This window comes from Erpetoichthys calabaricus, chromosome 2 (genome assembly GCF_900747795.2).
Source record: "Erpetoichthys calabaricus chromosome 2, fErpCal1.3, whole genome shotgun sequence".
In the NCBI taxonomy this organism is placed as follows: Eukaryota; Metazoa; Chordata; class Cladistia; order Polypteriformes; family Polypteridae; genus Erpetoichthys; species Erpetoichthys calabaricus.
The window spans coordinates 99,306,141-99,329,906 of NC_041395.2; the positions used below are offsets into that span (position 1 = coordinate 99,306,141).

At 38.4% G+C, this 23,766-nt stretch overlaps 1 protein-coding gene across 1 annotated transcript in view; it reads left to right on the plus strand.

Annotated features, from left to right (window-relative positions):
- Nucleotides 1–23,766, plus strand: part of LOC114645312 (anoctamin-5-like) — a 62,274-nt gene that overhangs the window by 6,494 nt on the left and 32,014 nt on the right. The window contains exons 3-8 of the mRNA XM_051922503.1: nt 4,232–4,327; nt 6,919–6,987; nt 9,450–9,734; nt 16,628–16,741; nt 17,308–17,423; nt 18,527–18,661. Of these exons, the coding sequence (XP_051778463.1) occupies nt 4,232–4,327; nt 6,919–6,987; nt 9,450–9,734; nt 16,628–16,741; nt 17,308–17,423; nt 18,527–18,661 (815 nt within the window). The remainder of the gene's footprint in view (nt 1–4,231; nt 4,328–6,918; nt 6,988–9,449; nt 9,735–16,627; nt 16,742–17,307; nt 17,424–18,526; nt 18,662–23,766) is intronic.

Here is a 23,766-nt window from a genome sequence, read left to right on the forward strand (position 1 = left end):
GACCCTACAAGCAAGGGACGGGACACACACAAAGAGGGGGATTCAAACAAGACACAGGAACACAAAAAGAAAGAAGACGCTCGCGCAACAACAATCCCCCCCACACATCCATAAGAAGTGACACCCAAAGCCACATATTCTAAAGTGAACGTCGACACCTTCACACTAGGCAGCATGGGTGTCGGCGTAGGTGTCAAGCCCATGGGACACAAAAAGAAAGAAGACGCTCGCGCAACAACAATCCTCAACCCCCCCCCCCCCCCCCCCCCCCTCAATAAGAAGTGACACCCAAAACCACATTTCTAAAGGAAACGTCCATATTAAACATTAGTCATCTGAACACCTTCACACTAGGCAGCATAGGTGTATCTCCTTACAATAAAGCACTATTAACCGTTCAACTGCAGAAAAGGATACATATTAACAGTGAGTGCGATCCTCCTTATTTCGCAAAGCGGTGGCAAATCAATTAAAACTACAAAATAGCGCGTCACAAATAATGTACATGCAACAACGCGTCAGTCAAACGCCACAAGCAAAACATGCCCGTCGCGGACATCAACGCCAGACACCTGCTAAATGCTTACGCCAGTTGGCTGACAACGCCTTCAATAACGAGTCCACTATTGAGGAAAATTCATTGGGATTAATGAATGTCATTTGCAATCATTGTCATTCACTTAACTTCCCAGAAGAAACAACTGGCAATACAAATAATGAATTTACACGTAGTTGTCAAAAGGATAAAATTAGACTGCCTCCTTTACATATAATCACCACGGACCCAGTGTCATTGAAACAAAACCGGAATAAAGCTAGGTCAGAAATTAAAGACAGAGTAGAAAGCAAAGTAAAACGTCATAAACAGGTTGAACAAGGGGGCCACGCACATGGACAGCAGGTTACAGATAATGAAGACCGGAATTCAAAAGCTTGAAAAACATGAGCTCAACTGACCAAAGATACAAACTGAAACGAGAAAAACTACGGGGTCCGCAGTAGTCCAAAATGCACCGCGTAATAGTACGGACGAAGCTCTGTATTACCAGTGGGGGACTCCAGAATGACACGGGCAAACGCTCCGTATTAAACGTGCGTCATCCGGACACGTAGCTGCCCAGCGGGCACGGGTTCAAAACGCCGGGGGTAGGCGAGCGAAGCGAGCAGGGGGCGGAGCCCCCTTGTTCATTGTAGAAATGTTCTTGTCTGTTGCTGATGTCGTGTGTACTGTAGAACAGCAAGTTATTTTACAGAGTGCTTAGTTATTTCATGTGTACTGTAGTTAGACTAATAACTTTTATAAAGTAAAAAATACAGTTTGCCCAGTATGTCAGGAAAAAGTTAAAGAACATCTTTAGATCACAGAGAATCACATTATAAAGGAAGCAGACACTGGAGGATAGAAATGACGCATAGTAAAATCTTTGAGGTTAGTACCAGGTTATGAAAGGTGCTGGTGCAGACAGTGGAGGAGGAGGCATGGACAGAGGGTACCTCAGAGACACGTCTCTTCTAATAAAACCCACTGGTTCTGGGTATGTGGACACTGCCAAATGATGGGTAAAGTAAGAGAGATGGTGTTGCCTCAGACCTTAAGTGAGATACGGTATGTGGTGTAAATATGTAACAGTGAATAAGGTGGATCAGAGCGCATGGAGCTGCATAGAAGGGATCATGTAAAATCCTGGTGGTGGTGGCAGTGGTATTGGAGAACGGGCAAGGAAAGTGATGGCAGACAGTGTAACCTGTGTGATAACAACAGCCTTCCCTCATCACACCCCACTTTACTCATAAAGATCCATATTCTTCCTAATGACATCTGTCTCTGATTGCACAGTTTCATATAACAAACTGAAGTCCTGGAATGCATCTCCTTCATTAACTTGGGTACTGTTGTGTATCTGGGAACATCTGGGTATTCATCCAGATGGGATGGAGGAAGTTGCTGGGGTTAGAAGATCTGGTGAGCCCAGCGCAAAACCAAACCCTGGTCATCTTTTATAACCCTCACCAGGAAAAGCAAAACAAAATATGTGTGTGGAATCTGGAACTTCCCTGAAAGACAGTAGCATAAATGAGTGTGTAATTAAATGTTTAATACCTGACAGTAATCTTGGAGGTAGAATATTAATAAGAATCATGCTGCCAATTCATACAGTGTGCACTGTATATTTGGAGAGATGGACACTGGCAGAAAGGCCCATTTATTAGGAGGTATTTATCACTCTCATCTCTTCTGCTGCAACTGTTAGGCTAAGTCCATTTTTTTCACATTGATAGGAATAACAAGACTATGGTGTGTGTTATTGTTTTATTCTACTGCTATGAAAATAGCAATGGTTATCACATCCTTGAGTAATGACAGAATGACTGTACTTTCTTCTACTGTAGGAATCTCCCACTTCCTTTAAGTAATTAAAAGTGCACTGGAATTCATTTTTACTTTCTCGTATATGAAGTTTAGGGAAAGTATTGTAATCGTCCAAAAATTTGACCTCGAGATTTTGATGAATCTCCGCGTTTTAGACTTCCTACAAGTCTGAAAATACCATTTTCGGAATTATTTCTGTGTGTGTGTGTGTGTATGTAAGCATGATAACTTGAGTACACTTGAGTTGCCTTAATGTCAACCAAATTTTCTATTCAAATATTAGGTACAAAACATAGATTTCTATCAACTTTTGAGCTGTTTCCGTTAACTGGAAGTGGTATTTTTTTGTTCATGCTGCTGCAGAGTCCAATTTATTCAACTTCACTTTTATAATAGTTGTTCAATATACCGGTATGATTAATTTGATTTGCTTTGTTGTTGATGGTTCTTTAATGTACATAATATAAAAATATAATCATTGTCTTGCGGTTCACTCCTCAAATATCCATCCCCATATCTAGTTTATGAGAAAGTTTAAGGAAGACCATCCCCGATTTTTAAAAATTTACTAGGGGGGGCTCCACCACCTGCTCGCTTCACTCACAAACCTCTGGGCTGAGCCACTCAAAGGGCGTTGGGGCATCCTGCTGTTAGAGAAGGTGATTGTATTTAAAGAGGTGGTATATACAAGAGTATGCAGAGCACAGGAGGAAGACGGTTTGGTCTTTAGTTATTATTAATAGAAAATCAATTATTTGAGTATTTCACTACACCTGTATATTTTAAATAACAATGAATAATAAAACATAGTAAAAAATAAGAGTATTAAAGTAGAAGTAAAAAAGTAAAATGTAATAAAAAGTAAAGAAAAAATTAAATTACATAAAAGCCTCGTCAAAAACAATATTATGAATTATTTTATCCTCTAACTTACATTCTATAAATGTTGCTTTTTGGCATTTCTGTTCTTATATTGTTTAGGATATTTTCTCTTTTTAGTTTATTGGACGATTCTCTTTGTTCTTCATTTTTATTATGTACAGCTCTTTTTTTCTTCATTTTTTTCTTTTTGACGTTCATTATTGGCTCTTGCTGCTGTTTTTCAATTGAGATCTAAAATTCGATGTTCTTGAATAGATAATTTGCTTTTCTGCCTTGCCGTTATAACTGACTGCATTGAAGGGCGTGTTAGCAGTACTGACAGTGTCACAGGGTGGTACGAAGAGAGGATGTGCGCAGTAGGAGTAATGATTGGGCGAGTGGTGTGGAAGGGAGTGGTCAAGACTGTATAATGTGGACACAACGGAAAACTTTTTTAATATAATAGAGAGATTAAATATATCATCGCACATTACATAAACTGCAGTGTATTAACTCAGGCAGAACCCCGCTGAGCCATTTCAGCTGATTATGGCAAGAACCTCCACACTGGTTATCCCAGTTATAAGTGACACTGAGGCTGAAGCTTTTATTTCTTAAGACATTTCATCAGATTTCAGAGATTTTTACGAAGCCTCCTAATCAAGAGCTTGTCTGTTTTCCACTGCACTTTTCTGACTTAGTTGACTTGCAGGTTCCACTTCCACTGTTTCTTGAGATTCACAATAAAAAGGGAACTGGTTTTGAAATCAGAGCCAGTATGGTAGAAATGGAATGGCACCCAATGCACCTAACACCCATTGGATGGACAGTGATTTGAGCACTCAAATGTCTAAATGTGCGTATTTATAACTGAAGAACTTGTCCTAAGGTTCATGGAATTCCTCCAAGGGTACAAAGAGTTGGAGTTTAACAAAGTGAAACTTAAATGGTTCAACTGAATTGTCTCTTCCTTTCTTTTTTATGTTAATTGGAAACCAGAATAAGCAGACTATCTTCTTCAGGGATGGTGTACGAAGGATTGATTTTGTTCTGTGCTATGTGGAGGAAGAGACCAAAGAAGGAGAAAAGAAAAAGGTAAGAATGTTTACTGTTTTCTGCTTCCTTAATTAGCTTTGTCAAGCCCACCATAGGAAGTGTTACCATTGTGATTTGGAGGTATTGGATAAACCATTTAAAATATTCCTCATTGTAACTACAGTATTCATAATCCAGACATTTGTGAGGGAATCTGGTTATTTATATCACAAACAAATAAGAGATTATTATAGTGGAGTATGGATATCATCAAATATTGTAAAACAATAAAAAATAGAAATATTTGTAGAAGTACATAATACAAAACAAGGTGGGGACAATCAGTGCCTGGAAATTTTTTACCAAACATATGGGTCCACTGCCAGATACATGCGCACACACTAATGTCAGGTGATTAGTGTAGTAACCTGCTCACATTTGGGATAAAACAAACACCAACTTGGGAGAACTGATACACTCCACACAGAGAGAGACAGGGCAGGCAATTGAACCCAAGTCCCTCATGTTATTAATCTGATTGTTGGCTCCCTAGGATGCAGTCTGTCTCGGGGCTACTTAACTTCAGTCCTGGAGTACCATTTGTGTTGGTAATGAACAGGACATTGAAGTGGCGACTCTGCTGTAGCATCCTGTGTCATTTGCACCGGTGTCAGCATTTGGATAAAATTAAGAATATAAACTCATCAGAAGTAGGTAAATTTAAAAGAAAATGATATAAATGAAAGCTAAGGCAAGAAATACACATTTCTGAAATTCTTTCATGAGGACATTTTTCTGAATGCAAAATTGCCATGAAATATAGTTTGTTTCTCTCTGGTTCTGCATTTTTATTGATAGCTCTGAATCAGGTAGATTCAAATTACAGCTATGCTTTGTAGCTTCTTTTGTCTTCAGACTTATTTTATTTTGATGTTGTGATTTTGCTTTACCACAACTTTAAGTCTGTAGGTTTGTCTGTAGGTGTATGAATTTTTGTGGCCTTGTTGCCCAAACTCTTCATTCTGTTTCAAGGATTGCATATCCTATAAGTCTATGAGTTATGTTATCTCTGCAATAATATTTAAGACAGCATTCTTCCGTGCATATCCAAGATTGTGAATTCTCTCTAAAATCTTTCATTTTTGATTTCCTTTTTAAAGATTTTTTTTTTGCTTTGTGGTTTGGACTCTGAATTTTGGTTTTGCTTGTAATGCATTGCACAGTTTGTTAAGTCTGTGAAGGTCCATAGTTTGTTAGTATGCCAGACAGTGTTCAGAAGCCATTAAGAAGGCTAACAGAATGTTAGGTTATATAGCACGATGTGTGGAGCACAAGTCCAAGGAGGTTCTGCTCAACCTTTATAATGCACTGGTGAGGCCTCATCTTGAGTACTGAGTGCAGTTTTGGTCTCCAGCCTACAAAAAAGACATAGCAGCACTAGAAAAGGTCCAGAGAAGAGCGACTAGGCTGATTCCAATGGCTACAGGGGATGAGTTATGAGGAAAGATTAAAAGAGCTGAGCCTTTTCAGTTTAAGCAAAAGAAGATTAAGAGGTGACATGACCGAAGTGTTTAAAATTATGAAGGGAATCAGTACAGTGGATTGAGACCTTTTTAAAAGGGTTCATCAAGAACACAGGGACAGAGTTGGAAACTTGTTAAAGGTAAATTTCATACAAACATGAAATTTTCTTCACACAAAGAACCAAAGACACTAGGAATAAGCTACCAAGTAGTGTGGTAGACATTAAGACTTTAGGGTCTTTCAAAACTCGACTTGATGGTTTTTTTTAGAAGAATTAAGTGGATAGGACTGGAGAGCTTTGTTGGCCTGAATGGCCTGTTCTTGTCTAGATGTTCTAACATAGTGGACCTGTGAATAGTGCTGCTATTTCACAGATCCAGCATGTTTGCTTCAGGTCGATATCAGTGTGGGGTTTGCAAATTCTGTCTCTTTCTACATGGGTTTTGTCCATATATTCAAGTGTTCTTTCAAAGTGTTATGTTGGTTTGCAATTCCAAAAGGGCCCTGTATGAGTGTCGGTGTAGGTGCCAACGTGCAAAATATGTCAGTTTCCGGATGTCTTGGATTCCTGAATTGACCCTTTGGACCCCCTGAAAGTCTGGTTTGCCTACTTGAGATGTACACATTCTAACTGATATCAGTCTATGTAGCTAATTCAATGTATGTTATGTAGTATCAAAGTAAAATTTCAGTGGTCAGCCAACACTGGAGCACTTACAGAACCCCCGATTACAATTTGATATAATTGTGTGCATGATGGACTAGAGATCTCTCCGAAGCTAGTTTCTACTTTGCACACCTATGCTGTTGGGATTGGCTCCAGCCTTCCATGGCCCTGAATTAGATTGGGAGATATGAAGATTCATTAACTGATTTGTTAGCCTCATTCTCAGTGTCCGTACTTTCTCCAATAACAAAGTACAACAAATCCTAATTTTTCCCTTATTTAGGCCAGGACATCGTCTAGCTCCTTTTAACTCTAAACTGGATTACTCAGATTTGATAAAATGGATTGGTGAATCTTGAAGTTCGAAAACAATTTTGTTAAATTATGAATTAGGTTAATGTGAAGTCTATCTAAATACTGTACTATATTATTTCATCAGTGTTAATCTGTTTATTTTCAGAACAGGAGAAAGGAATTTGAAAACAACTTAAAGAAGGCTGGAGTGGAGCTGGAAAGAGAGGATAAAAAAGTAAGTAGGTGGCAACAACACAGTCCTCATTGTGATCTGCCTTTACTACAGAAAAAACAGAAAGCTGAATCATACGTCTGCAGAGTGGGGCATTTTGGGACTTTCCTCAACTTTATCTCCTCGTTTTCACATAAACCTTTTTAAGAGCATAGTAAAGAGGTTCTTCTTTTTGATTCATTAAGTGCTAAATTGTCTCAGAATCTTATTTAACCTACACTCAAAAAATGAACTATTTATGTTACTTATTATGTTTGCTATTAAGTTTAACTTAAGATTTTTTAGTTACATTGACTTGGTTAGATGTCACACTAACACAATTAATTTAAATTGAAACAAAGTAGTAAGATTTTCTTTCAACAAAAGCATAATCTGTCTCAGGGACTGTCATAATTCATTATTCACTTATTTAATGTTAATCATACTCAAAATTAAACTTTTCAAAGCCTCAAAACATGGCATCCTGTTACAGATGACACTAGTATTTGGTGAGTATTTAGTGAAGAAGAAAACTGAAGATCAGTAAGGCATGTGTTTCTCAAACTACAGACACTAATGTACTTATTTTGTTATGCAGTTGGCTGCCCATATGGGTCATCCCCATCTTTTTCTACCCTGGTTAGATCCAGTTGTCCCTCTTTTCTCAAGACCATAGTAGACATCTTCATATGAAATCTTCAGTTTCTTGGCAGTCTGCATGAAATAACCTTCTTTCTGCAAAAAAGCAAAAAACAAACAAACAAACAAAACAATAGATGGGCATGTTTCTTTTCATTTTGGCCATTTTTGCACCCAGAACAGAATGTTTGGAATGCCAGTACCTTGCATCCCAACTAAACTGGACAGCAAGTTTCAGCAGTGCTAATCCAATTGCAGAGGTTTCTCTAATAACCAATTGGTAAACCTGAATAAAGATACACTAAGGGAGTTTACAACTAGGACACTGAAGAAATGGCTGCTGCAAATGGGTCTTTGCAACCATATGTGAATAATAAATTAGCCATTAGAAACACTAGTAATGCCTGACTTGGTATTTAAATCAATCTTTATAATAAAATGTATCAATGTTTCTGTCAAAAACATAAACAGTTCTGGGTGACCCCAAATTTTTGAATGGTGGTGTACACGTGTGTAAGCCATTTAATGGTGGCCCTTTGCTGGCACCTGTTGGGTTCCTGCTCTTTGTGGGCATAACCAGGAAAGATCAGGCATAGAACTTGGACCTAGAAATGAAACCTCTATGTTGTTTTGTAAACTATACATTAGGTATTATATAATGTACACACTACTTTCACAATGGCCTTTATAATGTAACATTAACTTTGTAAATACAAAAAATTTCAGATGAAATAATTTAGATTCTGCTATCATGTTTCTAAATTTTTTAACATTAAAGGTGCTTCTTTAATTTGGTTTTACACCACCCATCCAGTTATTTCTTCAGAAGCTTATTACAATTTTAGAGTTGTTTTAAAGCAAAACAAAGTTACCAGAACATCACAAGGTTCACTAACTGAGTGTCATTACTTTTCATATGTAAGTGTTTGGGATGCAAAGGGGAAACCAAAGAAGCAAGAAAAAAAAAAATGTACAAAGGCAAAAAGCAAATTGGCCAACATTGGACAGACTTTGTACAGGCTGGGATTTCAAAACCAGTTTCATTAAACTGTGAATCAGAATCAGTAGCCATTGTGCAACAATACCTGGTTACTTGTCACTAATTTAAAAAAAGACAAACTGGTACAATATAGCAACAAAACATTACAGTCATGGCCACAATATTTCAAGATCTAAGATAGATATAGGTGTTATAATGTTCACTGTTAATTTACACAAGAAAAAAAACACAGTCTGTAATGATTATTTGTAAATTGAATATGCAAATATTCTAGATACCATGAATATGTGGAATATACTGTATGAAAGTCTAAAGGGCTGAACGTTTACACTTCAGCTCAAAGTACCTGATTTTTGTCAAGGAACAATTGCATAAATATATTCTTCATACCAAAGTTTTGAGATGGTTGGAACTCTCATTGTCATGTTAAATAATGTAAGATTTATTTATTACACTCTTTTAGAAAGTAAAAGACAAAGGAAACTTTTAGAGGCTGTTCAGCATTTTAATATTTTAGTCTAGATAGGTTTCATTTTATTGCTTCAGGACCAAACACTATCGTTCGACCCGTCTTTTAAACCTAGGGATATCAAACAGTCTCCTCCTGTAGTATGGCTATCCTGCCTTTATGAATGTGTATATCATTACATCATCCATCATTGTGTCATTCAAACTCAAGCCCACAAACTATTTTAATTATTCTATGAGTGCTTTGGATAAAGGTAACTGGTAAACAAATAATAATAAAAGTAACTGAACTAACAGCATGACGCACAATGTCAAAGTCTGCCCAACACTCTTTTCAATGAACACGTGTTTCTTTTTTAAAATTCTGTTTCCACACTAGGAGTCAGAAAATGGAACCACCTTCTACCTAAAGGTCCATGTACCATGGGATGTCCTGGCCACCTATACAGAGCTGCTAAAAATTAAAATGCCTTTTAAAGAAAACGATATTACCAGAAAGCAGGAAGTCCGAATGAACTGGCTTTTCAAACCCTTCCGACTCCCAGATGAAGTGATGAACCCTGAGCCTGATTATTTTACAGCCTCGTTTCAAAAGGATAAATTTGACTTCTTTCATATTGAAAACAGAGACACTTTTTTCCACGCATCTACCCGCAACCGGATTGTGAGTATTATTATTATAATGTACGTTTTCCAATATAACCTCTTATCTAATATCTTGTGTCCTAATTGAATTTCAGTGGAGAGTCAGCTTGTCTATAGTGCTTTCTTCTCAATAGAGAATAAGGAAGTTCCTGGACCAAATGAAAATGAAACCATCTTTTTAATTTGACCCAGAAACTTCAATTTGATTCATAGCATTCCTTTTGGGGCTTCTCGTATAAAAATTACAGTATGACTTTCCTGGCCACCAATGATGTTTAAATTATTATTTTAAACTAGGGGGCTTTGCCTCCTGCTCACTTCGCTCGCCAATTCCCCCCGTCCTGCGCTTTGTGCCAACCACTTCGTGTCTCTGCCGCTTGTGTAAGTGGATTTCACTTTCACCAAACAACAAAACTTTTAATTCTCGCGGATACACCTCTTCATTGGGAAGAAACACTACTTTTCCCTGATGGCAACACAAATTAGACAATCTACAAGTCTCCAACTTAAACTTTAAATCCGAACAATATATTCGATCTCTTTTCGCTATTATTTCACCAAGTAATAATTTCCATTTGTTTGTGCTAATGTGATCTGTACTATCATTTTTTTGAGACTTTCGAATTTTAGTGGTTTCATTATCTCTAACTTTCTCTGCATGTGTATCGCTCCAACGTTTTTTATGACATTCTGCTTTGTCATCTACTCTTTGTCTTTTATTTCCAGCCCCGGGCGTGGTTAAATCTCTTGGCACAAAGTCTTGTCTTCTATCTGAAAAAGTCACGTTGTGTCCCAGGCTAAAAAGTTTCATCTCGTCCCAGGGTTATTTTATTATAATAACGAGAAATGCTTATCAACTAATAGATCTTTTCTTTGATTAATTAATATAATTGTATTTTTACTATTTGGATGACATTTTTAAAAAATAAACAGACTTCTAAACTTGCATTACTCTCAAGTAAAGATGCTTAAAACTTTCTAACTAGCTTTTTTACTGACATGAGTTAAAACTTCTCTTGCTTCTTCTATGTAATTTTCATGAACACATTCTAGTGCTTTCACAAATGAGACCTATGGTAAAGGATTTGTTTATCTTACGTGTCTACCCGATGACATTGTGTGTTCACAGCTTTCGACTTTGTTGCACAAAGTATGTATGCAGAGTTCATTTTATTTTTGGTTGTGCCTCATATAAATGCCATTTACATCTACTCAGGATAACACAGTATCGATTTTCCCCAGGCTATTAAGAATTAACATATAATTTGTGAATTTCAAATTGCTGTTTCAAATCTGGAATTCATGTGTCTGTCCATTTTTAAACCCATTTCAAGGTTGTGAGAGGGCAGAACCTGTTCTAGCTGCAGTGGGCAAAGGTAAACCTTTGATGGACCACCATTTTGTTGTGTTAAGGTCCTAGAGTGACCCTATTCCCCTTCATACTCTCTATTATTTAGACCTTAAGAGAGTGCCTCCAATCCCATACTCTTACCACACTGTTCAGCACTCCTCACTACCCTTTACATATGTAACTCCAGATAATTAGACAGAGTACCAGGAAAAGCAGGAGAAAAAGTTAACAAATCTATTCATGTATTATTGATAGTAAGTATTATTCTTCAAATATTATAACCAGTGCCATAAATCAAAGCAAATAGAATGTGGCTTTGCAAACCATACAACCTGTTAGTGCTAGATGTATAGTTTCAGGTACACTTGTAGTTATGATCAATTCTCTCTGGTATGTTTTCTTCTTAGCCAGCTCATTGTGTGACTTTGAAGAACTTTCTTCTATAGTGGCCTGTCCCAGTCACATTTGCTGGGCTTTAATCTAGGACCTGCCTCTCATCCTCCAAGCTTTCTTCTTGGAGGGGGGCGGCTCATAGAATGTAAGGTGCTCTTGCACTCCTGGTCAACTCTCCCCCTAACAAAACATCCCATCTAATCTGGTAGTAAATGTCTCTAAGCAACACCTAGGTTCCTTGCACTTAAAAATTAGAATAGCTTCACACATTTACTGTATATTGTTAGACATTCATAATAAAAGATATTATTAACTTAATTAGATATTATCCTACATTATAGCCACAATTCCACTGCAGGACACACTGATGTTCACAGAGGCATATGTTCATAGCGTCATCAAGTAACCTAACACACAACTTTGTGATGAGAAACAAAAATGGTTTAACCATATATAAAGCCTCATTGGCATAGGGAGACATTGGCAGTAAACAGAATGGAATTTAAACACTGGGTGCTGTATGTGTGAGGCAGCAGGGCTAACCACTACATCAGAATGCCACCCAAACATGTAAAATTTAAACAATTGCTGTAGGTCTGCAGACAAATCACATACAAGTGATAGGAGGGAAAAAGTTATGAGTGGCTTACCTGAAAAATTAAGAATTGTGGTGGTAAAAATTAAGAATCATCATCTGCTGCAAGATTGGAGGAACCCAACAGATGTGAGTAATGTGGGCAAAAACCCACCACAATTTTAACACTTCTTGCATTTTTGTTGATAGTTCATTTTTACAGTTTGCAGTCTTTTTTTGCACTTCTTAATTGATGTCATGCTTGAAATGTCCCTATTTAAGAGTGAGGGATCATGATTACTATTTATGCCTGAAAAATAAAGACACATGTTAAGAAGACATTTTCCAATACTTTCATGAAATAAACTTCACAAACAAGCTCTTTTGGCTAACTTCTGAATCTTGTATTGCGATAAAAATTACAAGAATATGACAGAAATGCTCTTTTTATGAATAGACACTCTCATTGGTTACAATTACCAGAAAGAACATAAGTCCTGTTCTTGTGCATTGTAGTTATCAAAATGTCATAAACATACAGCTCAATTTAATGTACAAATTAATATGTAGATACTGGAAAACACAATAAAGGGCAATAAACTTTAAAAAATATTAGAATTAAAAAATGTGTTACAGATGCAAAGAAGAATAATTCTACAAGCATTCCATCATCTTCAAACCTGGTTCAAGTAGTCAGCACTGGGGCAGCAGCACTAGGGAGGAAAGACAAAGTCCTGGGTGCCCCACATACACATTCATTGGGCCATTTTGGGTGTCCAGTTAATCTAACGTGTGTTTTTGGAGTGTGGGAGAAAAAGAAAGTCTTGCAAGAAAAACTCAGGCAGAAAAGGGTCGAACAGGCAAACTCCACACAGGACGTGACCAGACTGATATTTAAACTGAGTTAACTGGATCTGTGAAAGTTTACCACCAACCACCTGACTGCATAATGAAAGTTTTTAATTAATAGTTTCTTTTAATTTATGTCTACTAGATGTTAGTACTGTGATTTGAACTAAACAGGTTATGAAAATGGATAGATGGATGAATGTCAATGTAATTAATTCTTAAACTGATTCTGTAGACAAAAACTTGAAATCAGTGGGCAGTTTATTTCACAGTACTATATACTGTTTTTATGACTTGTGAAATACATTTCGGTGCTTTAAAATATCAAAGCTTAAGCCCACTGCATGACCCCTTTATCAAAATGATTGACCACATGACAACTAAAGCCAATGTCACATTACGTGACTTTTTATCATGGGACATGTCAGATTTGATGAGCGCAGTCGCTGACGTCGTCGTTGCACCATGTCAAATTACATGACTGAAAATTACAGCCCATGTCACAGTTACCCTATCTGTTGTCTTTGCCGCTTTTTCTGACAGCCAATAGTGTGCTGCATGATGGAGCAGAGCTTTACCGAAAGGCTAACAGCAGCAGCGAGTTCAGCTACAATCTCTGCCCTTTAATTTTTTCCATTTATGTTACGGTATGTAAAATATGAGTCATCAAACAGATGATCTTGTCTTCTATTTTCAAGGTTCAAAACATGCACGTTCCTTTTTCTTTATTGCTACATTCTAAAAGAGCATTCATTGGTACATTTGGTTGTCAGCTTTCCTGCATACACAGCCTGCCCCACTAACGAGAAAATCGAACCTGCTTGATTTCATCATAGCCAGTAGCAAAGTAGTTAGTTTCAGTCCAGAGGCAACTTCTCTAACACTACAAGGGAAGCTCCGCCTCCCCTTAAATGTCACAAAAAAAATCATCAAATATGTACTGTTGTATTTATATTGCTACAAAGAGTGTGCTAAAATGTGTTCAACGTCATGGCTAGTTCATTCAGAATCAGTGTTGATTTCTTGCAGGTCATCTAACGTGACTTTTTTTTTCCTCATACATTGCCCTGGTAGCACAATCCATTAAGTCCAGCTTCAATGGACTTCAATAGTGCTTCAGAATAGGCTTTGTTTTCATTAATAATAATTCTTTGCATTTCTATAGCACTTTTCTCACTACTCAAAGCGCTCAGCAATTGCAGGTTAAGGGCCTTGCTCAAGGGCCCAACAGAGCAGAGTCCCTATTGGCATTTACGGGATTCAAACCGGCAACCTTCCGATTGGTAGTGTAGATCCCTAGCCTCAGAGCCACCACTCTGCCAAATTACACCACCATTACAGCAAAGCTAGATGTTTATTGGAAAAATGCTTCAAAACGTCATTACCAAGGAGGCTTGTTGTCTTCGGGAGTAAATGGGACAGTGGGCTAGCAAGATGCTGGGCTGCTGCATGATGAATGGAGGAATTGTCAGACTGGCTGAATCTTATTTTGATTGATAGCATTTTGGCATCAGAGCATTTCAAGTTCAGTTCCATATGGATTTTTGGCAAGTGAAGCTGCTGGTCTTAATCTGTTATTTGCTAGCGTTATAGCCCACTATTTACATTTATACCAATCATACTTTAAATAAAATCATAAATACAGCATTCTTGAGTTTGCTCTTTGTTGCACTTGAGTAAAGTTTGTTTGTTTATATCAAACCAGGTTGCGGAGTAAGGGAACTAGCCAGCTGGGATAAGCCGTGTGGTTTCTTGGTGTTTTTTAAAGACATTAAGTTGGATTGTGCAATGTCTCAGCTATACAGCTATAGAAGCTATTGTCTTTAGTGGCAACAACTGGAGCTTAATCAGCAGGTGTAGAGAGAAGCTTAACATGCTTAAAACTAGTCAAGTCATAGAGCTGCAACATAATGGGCCAAAACTGTTTAAGCAACCTTGCTCTGCTGGCCATTGACAGGAAAGTGGTCAAGTCTCTGGAAGAGACTCCCAGTTGGTATGACAGGGTCACGGACCATTTTTTACAAAAAAAAAGGAGAGCAGAGTTTATATATAAATTACATTCATCCATCCATTATCCAGCCCACTATATCCTAACACAGGGTCATGGGGGTCTGCTGGAGCCAATCCCAGCCAACACAGGGCCCAAGTCAGGAACAAATCCCGGGCAGGGCACCAGCCCACCGCACGGCACACAGACACACACACACACACCAAGCACACACTATGGACAATTTAGGATCCACCAATGCACCTAACTTGCATGTCTTTGGACTGTGGGAGGAAACCAGAGCGCCCAGAGGAAACCCACGCAGACACGGGGAGAACATGCAAACTTCTTAAATTAAATTATAAATTATAAAAATATAAATTATATAAATTACATGATGTAATAATCAACTAATTTTATGATGTAGTCCTAATATGTGGTTGCCGTTTTTTGAAAGGCCATGAGCCACTTCTGGGTATGTCACATTAGATGATCTGCTTCATGGGAGTTTGCCGACTCGGAGTGTGCCGACTGGCTAAAATTACAGAAATAAAGGCTACAGCTGAAAATCACTGGAATAGTCATCTAATATGATACAGGCTTTAGTGTTTAACTATATTGTTGTGTTGTAAAGTTGGTTTTAAAAATGAATCTCCAGTTCTGGAATTACAATATGTTTCAGCTATCTGAATGACCATGGGGTCTCAGATCTCATTTGTGATGTAGGGTTAGCTTTAATATGAAAAGTAGAGGGCAAACTACTGTAAGAAGTGCTGAATAAAAATTTATCATGACCAATTTGCTGGTCTCTTAAAACTCTTAATACAATTTCCATTACTTGACTAATGAGTCAGTTTGTTTGGTAATAAGGCCAGGATTTGAGGCAGTTTGTGCAATTTCACTTCTGTTTTATTGTATATTTTAATGCTGTGCTTAAGAAACTGTGGATAGAAATGTCATAACTTTTTTGCTTGTCATACGATTGTTTTAAATTTTAACTCTAAAGTTTTGGAACATTGTCTTGACCTTTTCAACCTTTCTTGCAAGTTCTCTAAACTCTGATCTTTCTTTACTACCTCGTCATAAAGTTGTGTGGATTTTGTATCTTATATTTTCATAGGGCTAAATGCAATTTTAGTGCTTCAGTTACATTTAGAGCACAAGGGTTAGCACTGATGCATCCACACTCCAGAGCCCTGGTAACTGTGTGGAGTTTTCATGATATCCTCAAGTCTGTGTAGGTTTCTCTCTGGGTACACAGTGGTGGCTCTGAGGCTAGGGATCTCCACTGGCAATCGGAAGGTTGCTGGTTTAAATGCGAATAGGGACTCTGCTCTGTTGGGCCCTTGAGCAAGGCCCTTAACCTGCAATTGCTGAGTGCTTTGAGTAGTGAGAAAAGTGCTATATAAATGCAAAGTATTATTATTACACAAGTTTCCATCCCACATTCCAAAGATGTGAGTTTTAAGTTCATTAAACACCCCAGGCTGGCCCAGTGTGAGTGTATGTTCACCCTGTGATCAACATCCTGTAACTGATGTTGTCAGATGAGCTCCAGCCCCTGATCGAGATTAAAAAAGGATAAAGAAAGAATGGACAAACAGATGCCATAGAACACAGCTGCATAGAACACTCTCATATTTGCTTTCCTGTCTGACCCCATTTTTATATCTGCATCAGTTGCACCATAGTGTTATCTATAAAGCGAAATGTATGAAGTTGTTTTTCATTTTAAAAAGTCTTCCTCCTCTCACTCAGGCTTATTACATTCTCTCACGATGTCTTTATGGGACTGAAGAAGGGACAAAGAAAATAGGAATCAAGCGGCTCCTAAACAATGGAAGCTACATTGCAGCATATCCTCTGCATGATGTACGTATTCTGCTCCTGTTCAAGTAAGGAAAGGATGGCTGACTTACTAAAGATGGAGGGAAAGCACAACCTGCTCTAATAATAATAATAATAATAATTCATTACATTTATATAGCGCTTTTCTCAGTACTCAAAGCGCTATCCACACAGGGAGGAACCGGGAAGCAAACCCACAATCTTCCACAGTCTCCTTACTGCAAAGCAGCAGCGCTACCACTGCGCCACCTGTGAGGACATGCTCTAGGCTCCTTAAGCATAAACCAATATACTGTTATATATACTGCCCTTGGAATTGCATGTCTTGTCTACAACCTGAGTTGGCCTGATCTCTTCTTAAGTCATATAACAATGCAGACAACTATTTTAGCTGGTGCACACCTATCTACACAAAGTTCTTCATGAAAGAATTTACATTCAAATACCCAGTGCAAATTCTGTGTTCCCAGTGCCTAAATAATTCTACCTATAAAATCTTTTGTAATATTGTAGCTTAGAAAAACAATAGCATTAACGAATGATTGTGTATTTGTTTAGTTGTTAATTTGCATTATCTTCATTTTTAAAAGTGTCAATATTCAAAAAGATCTGAAGAGCCTGGCTGTGACAGTGACAGATACACTCTGTATTGTGACTGGGCACGTTTTTCATGTTTCTACAAGGAGCAACCTCTGAACCTCATCAGGTATGACATCCAAGGCCAAGGGGAGCAGAGTTTATGGTACAGATTGATGGCCAGACTTTAATAGTCATCTGGGTCAAATGAAAGATGTTTTTAGCAACAGAATGCATAGCCATAGAGGGGCACAACATAAGATAAAGGAAGAGTTAAAGAGTGAAGGTCTGAGATACAAACATACAGAGAGCAGATAGAAAAAGGATGTGAAAGAGAGAAATATTGAGTGGTAGAGAGTCATAATGGAACAATATGGGAATCACAGGTGTGAATGTCATCACAGATGGACTGGTGTCCTGACTGGGATGGAGTGTGATGCTTTGCCCAGCCAGGAGGCCAAAATGGATGGATTGAGTGGAGGTGCAACCCAACTAGGATGGTTTCCTGCTTGAGTCCCAATCAGGAAGATAAAATAATGCATGGGCCGGAGGAGAAGGTGTATCAGAGACGGATCGTCCCTCAATACAATAGGTGGTGGTGCAATTCTGACGTGATCAAAGTTTGGACACCCACAGGTTTACATGGGACTCGAAGTCAGAAAGGGCAGCCCTGTTGGGGTCCATGGGCACCACCAGAGGGGGTTGCCAGGAGAAGACCTCTCTGTTTTCAACTGTGCAATGCAGTAGCTCCCGTGTCTGGCATAAAAAGGAGCTGGTCTATTTTATTCAGGGAGTTGGAGTCATGAGGTAGGAAACAAGGCCTGCTGAAGGAGAGTGGAGGGAGGCAATTGGAATTGTGCTTGGGATTGCTTGTGTTTGCAGGATGAACCTGGAAAAAGTATTTTTCTTTAATGAAATATACTTTATTTGAACCTTTGACTGTCTTTGTGCATTTGTGTCTGGAGTCTGGGGCTCTGGGAACACTCCCCTACTAGTCACAGAGGTATAAGGAGTGGACATACTGTATGTGAGAAAATGAGTAGTGGTCGAAACAAGTCCAGAAGAGAGCAGCAGGTGTGAGTTCAGATACCGATGAGTAATTGAGAGGAGTTCCTGTGAGTAAAGGCAGCAGCTCAAATGAAGCACAACTCACAGTGGGTTAGAGTATCAAGGAAATGTTCTGAATTTCACTTTGTTATATGTGAAAAATCGTTTTTTTGTTTCTTTTCACAGGAGATACTATGGGGAGAAGACTGGTATATATTTTGCTTGGCTGGGCTTCTACACGGAGATGCTGTTTTTTGCAGCCATTGTTGGTGTTCTCTGCTTTTTGTATGGAGCATCGACTTATAATGAAAACTTGTGGAGGTAAGGCCATACTGTACTTATTTCCCCTTGCACAATAGACATAGTTTTCTGCATTGTAGTGACATCATGTGGCCGCAACTCTGAGAAGGGAAGAAAATGATATACGTTAGCAGACGAGCAGGCAGAAAAACATGTGACAAATGTGTCTGTGTGCATTTGTAAATGGCTGAAACTGATTTTAGCATACATTTGGGTAAATTATAGAATTTCACTAGGCCACATGTTTTAGGTGTGTACCAAATTAACATCATTCTGGACAAAAATTTTAAAATGCCTATCAGATGGCCTTGGTGTCACAATTCCTCCTAACCTATTAACAGCTGTGTTTGGTGTACTCTCAGATGGGCTTAAAGTGGAGAAGGACAAACAAATTGTAGTTGCCTTTACTTCACTACTAGCACATAGACTTATCTGGAAGAATCCTAACTCACCTGTTTTAAGTCAGTGGGTAACTGATGTTATATACTATTTGAAATTGGAAAAATCAAATTCTCTCTTAGAGGATCTGTTCGAAACTTTTTTAAAACTTGGCAGGATCTAATCAATAATATATTAAAATAAGCAATCATATTGTGGAGAAAGACTCCTTTCTCTCTTTACTACTCTCAAAAGTTTTACTCTGGCTGTTGGCCTTTCTCTCTTTCTCATGGGTGGGGGTTGAATTGAATTTAGTTTTGTTAAGTTTGACTTGATTGTATGGAATGTTACATGCTTTAAACAAATTTAATAATAAAAAAAAAGAATTAGGAAGATATTATTATTTTTCAAAATGTTTATATGATTTGTATTCAGACACCCTTATACAGACAAATATTGAATCAATTCAATTGGACGGACTGATTTTAAGATTGTTGAGGTATTCAGAAATGTCAGAATACCTTTGAAATATAAAAGAAGGCACCTTTACATGTATTTTATTGAATTGTATTGCATATCAGCTGTCTCGAATCATTCAGTTTAAAATTTTCCCTCTCAAAAGAGCCATTGAGATAAAATTCAAGATTCTGAATATTAAAGTGCAATTTATATGTTTGGAATACTTTTCCAGATGGCAAAATTCATCTCAAGGTACGTGAAAATATGGGTGACACAATGATACCCAACAGATGCAGCATCCTGAGTTTGAGTCACACACCTGGTTGTCATCCATGAACTTTGTGTATTATCCGCATGTCTTTTGGGGCTTTTCAATGAGTACTCCCTATATCTTCTTTCCACAGCCTCAAAGTCATTTAGGTTATGTTAATCTGTGATTCCAAACTGGTGTTGTGATGGACTGGCTTCATATCCAGAGCTTATTCTTGCCTTACTCCCAATGCTGTTAGGAAAATGCTGCACCTCAATAACCCTATATTTGATTCAGTATGTTTTTTACAATAGATTATATCTGTAAACATAACTGTGACACAGTGGGGGGGCATTGCTGCCTTTAATTACTTGGTGTTAGCTCATGATAATTTTCTCCTATAGTCCAGAAACTTGCCAAGTTGACTATCTACCAATTTTCTAAACTGTCTATCCAGTTTAAAGTTGCAGAGAGAGTGGGTGCCTATCCCAGCAGCACAGCACAGCACAGCACAAGCCAGGGACTAAATCAAAATGGTGAGCTTGTCTATTGTAGACCACAACAATACACATACACATGTATTCATGGGGGCCCATTTAGACCCAATAATTAATCTAACATATTGGTATTGTGAAATAAAAACCTAGAGTAGACAGAAAAAAAAACATACAGGCCTAGAGAGAATGTGTTAACTTCACACAGAGAGTACCTGAACCAAGGACCAAATCTACAACTCCAGGAGCTGAGACAACAGCAGCGCTGCCAATTGGCTGCAGTGCCCCTTGCGGAGTTTATTGCTAAATCTTAATTGACCAGAGTGGTGTCCTGGATTATTTTTTGTCTTATGCTTGTCTCTAGTGGTATTGTTTCCTAGTCTGGGTCCTGGAGAACTACTGTGCTTTATGTGTTACCCTTCATTAGGCACCAGTTCATCAAGTAATCTGACCCCTTGTTTAAATAAAAAGTGATTTAGGGAAGGGCGGCACGGTGGCGCAGTGGTAGCGCTGCTGCCTCGCAGTTAGGAGACCCGGGTTCGCTTCCTGGGTCCACCCTGCGTGGAGTTTGCATGTTCTCCCCCGTGTCTGCGTGGGTTTCCTCCGGGCGCTCCGGTTTCCTCCCACAGTCCAAAGACATGCAGGTTAGGTGGATTGGTGATTCTAAATTGGCCCTAGTGTGTGCTTGGTGTGTGTGGGTGTGTTTGTGTGTGTCCTGCGGTGGGTTGGCACCCTGCCCGGGATTGGTTCCCTGCCTTGTGCCCTGTGTTGGCTGGGATTGGCTCCAGCAGACCCCCCGTGACCCTGTGTTCGGATTCAGCGGGTTGGAAAATGGATGGATGGATGGATGATTTAGGGAATAATGCAGTATGTTAACTAGTTTAAATGAAGGCTTAAAATGAATACTTTGTCCTTTTATTATTTGCAGATATTTTGCTTAACAAAATGGAGGTTACTAGCTAAAAGATTAGTCAGCAAATAACAAGCTGTCCTAAATGGGGCCTGTTCATTTCACATCCATTTCACATCTGTGTGCTCTTTTTTCAAGTGGTCCTCTTTATGACAGACAATGCAGAAGAGAGACTTCAGCAAAATCTTAAAGGATAAGTTTCGTATTTTTAATGTAGATATTATTTCTTAACATACATGGTGTACAATCATATGAAAAAGTTTGGGAACCGCTCTTATTTCTTTGGATTTTTGTTATAACATTGGCTGAGCTTTCAAAGTAGCAACTTCCTTTTAATACATGCCTTATGGAAACAGTAGTATTTCAGCAGTGACATTAAGTTTATTGGATTAACAGAAAATATACAATATGCATCATAACAAAATTAGACAGGTGCACAAATTTGAGCACCCCAACAGAGATATTACATCAATACTTTAGTTGAGCCTCCTTTTGCAAATATATGTGTTAAGGGAACTCTTTTCTAGAATGGACTCTGTGCTCTACAAATTTCTGCTATGATACACTCCCACTAACCCTATAAAAAGCTCCTTCACCACTTGTCTGGGAACATCTGAAATTCTGTAAATACTAAAGATGTGAGGAAAAAAACATCTAGACACCTCCTATAGTCTTTGAGTGTCTGGATTCTGATGGAGGTATTTTTGACAATTCTTCCATACAAAATCTCTCCATTCACTGCCGAGCACGGGACAGCCTGCTTCAAATCATCCTATAGATTTTCGATGGTATTCAAGTCAGGGGACTGTGACGGCCATTCCAGAACATTGTACTTCTCCCTCTACATGAATGCCTTTGTAGATTTCGAACTGTGTTTTGGGTCATTGTCTTGTTGGAATATCCAACCCCGCGTAACTTCAACTTTGTGACTGATGCTTGAACATTATCCTGAAGAATTTGTTGATATTGGGTGAATTCATCCGGACCATCGACTTTAACAAAGGCCCCAGTCCCTGAACTAGCCACACAGCCTCACAGCTTGATGGAACCTCCACCAAATTTGACAGTAGGTAGCGAGGGTGTTTTTCTTGGAATGTGGTGTTCTTCTTCCGCAATGCAAAGTGCTTTTTGTTATACCAAATAACTTGATTTTTGTCTCATCAGTTCAAAGCACTTTGTTCCAAAATGAAATCTGGCTTGTCTAAATGTGCATTTGCGATACAACAAGAGACTCTGTTTGTGGCGCGAGTGCAGAAAGGGCTTCTTTCTCAACACCCTGCCATACAGATATTCTTTGTGCAAATTGCGCAGAATTGTAAAACGATGTACAGATACACCATCTGCAGCAAGAGTTTTCTTGCAGGTCTTTGGAGGTGATCTGTGGGTTGTCTGTAACCATTCTCACAATCCTGCGCATATACCGCTCCTGTATTTTTCTTTGGACTGCCAGACCTGAGTTTAACAGCAACTGTGCCTGTGGCCTTCCATTTCTGATTACATTCCTACAGTTGAAACTGACAGTTTAAACCTCTGAGATAGCTTTTTGTAGCCTTCCCCTAAATCATGATACTGAACAGTCTTTGTTTTTCAGATCTTTTGAGAGTTGCTTTGAGGATCCCATGCTGGCACTCTTCAGAGGAGAGTCAAAGGGAAGCACAGCTTGCAATTGACCACCTTAAATACCTTTTTCTCATGATTGGACACACCTGTCTATGTAGTTCAAGGCTTAACGAGCTAATCCAACCAATTTGGTGTTGCAAGTAATCAGTATTGAGCAGTTACATGCATTCAAATCAGCAAATTACAAGGGGACCCAAATTTTTGCACAGCCAGTTTTTCATATTTCACTACATACTGCTTCACTAAAAATCTTTGTTCGGAAAACACCCCAAGTACTCAGATGTTCCTAGGAAATGAAAGACATACCACTGTAATATTTTTGTTTTGAAAGTAGAGTCAATTATTATGCAGGCTGAGAGGGGTTTCCAAACTTTTCATATGACTGTATATGCATTGCCATGTGAACTTGTGTTCTAAGGTTAAGCATTTTCTATAAATTTTAAAAAATATCTTGCCGGTCACTGACACACTACAAGTGGAGGCTAATGGGGGCATGGAGCACTACCAGAAAATAAAAGCCTAAAATCTTACCAATGAAGCAACTAAAGTTTTGATATAAGAAAACACGCCTTCTGCATTTCTGATGCATGTTTGTGACCGCAAAATTGGTCCTGGAAATTATCATTCTATTACATTTTTTTTTTTGTGGTAATGATACATTTTTTGATTTCTCACATAAACGATGGAAGCAAATCAAAACAAAACCAACCATGTTGTCTGAAAAGTTTACCGTGATTTGATCTTCAAAATGAAATCACTCCTTTTGGGGTGAAAGATTATTGTGGAAGAAGTCAAACACTGTGGTCTTCTTTTAAATGACTGAATCACATAATATTGGTGGTTTTTTATCATAAATAATGTAATTTAAGCCAGGGGTGTAGAACTCCGGGCCTGGAGGACCACAGTGGCTGCAGGTTTTCATTCTAACCCTTTTCCTAATCAGTGACCAGTTTTCGCTGCTAATTAACTCATTTTCCCTTTACTTTAATAGCCTTGTTTTTAAGGATTCAGTCCT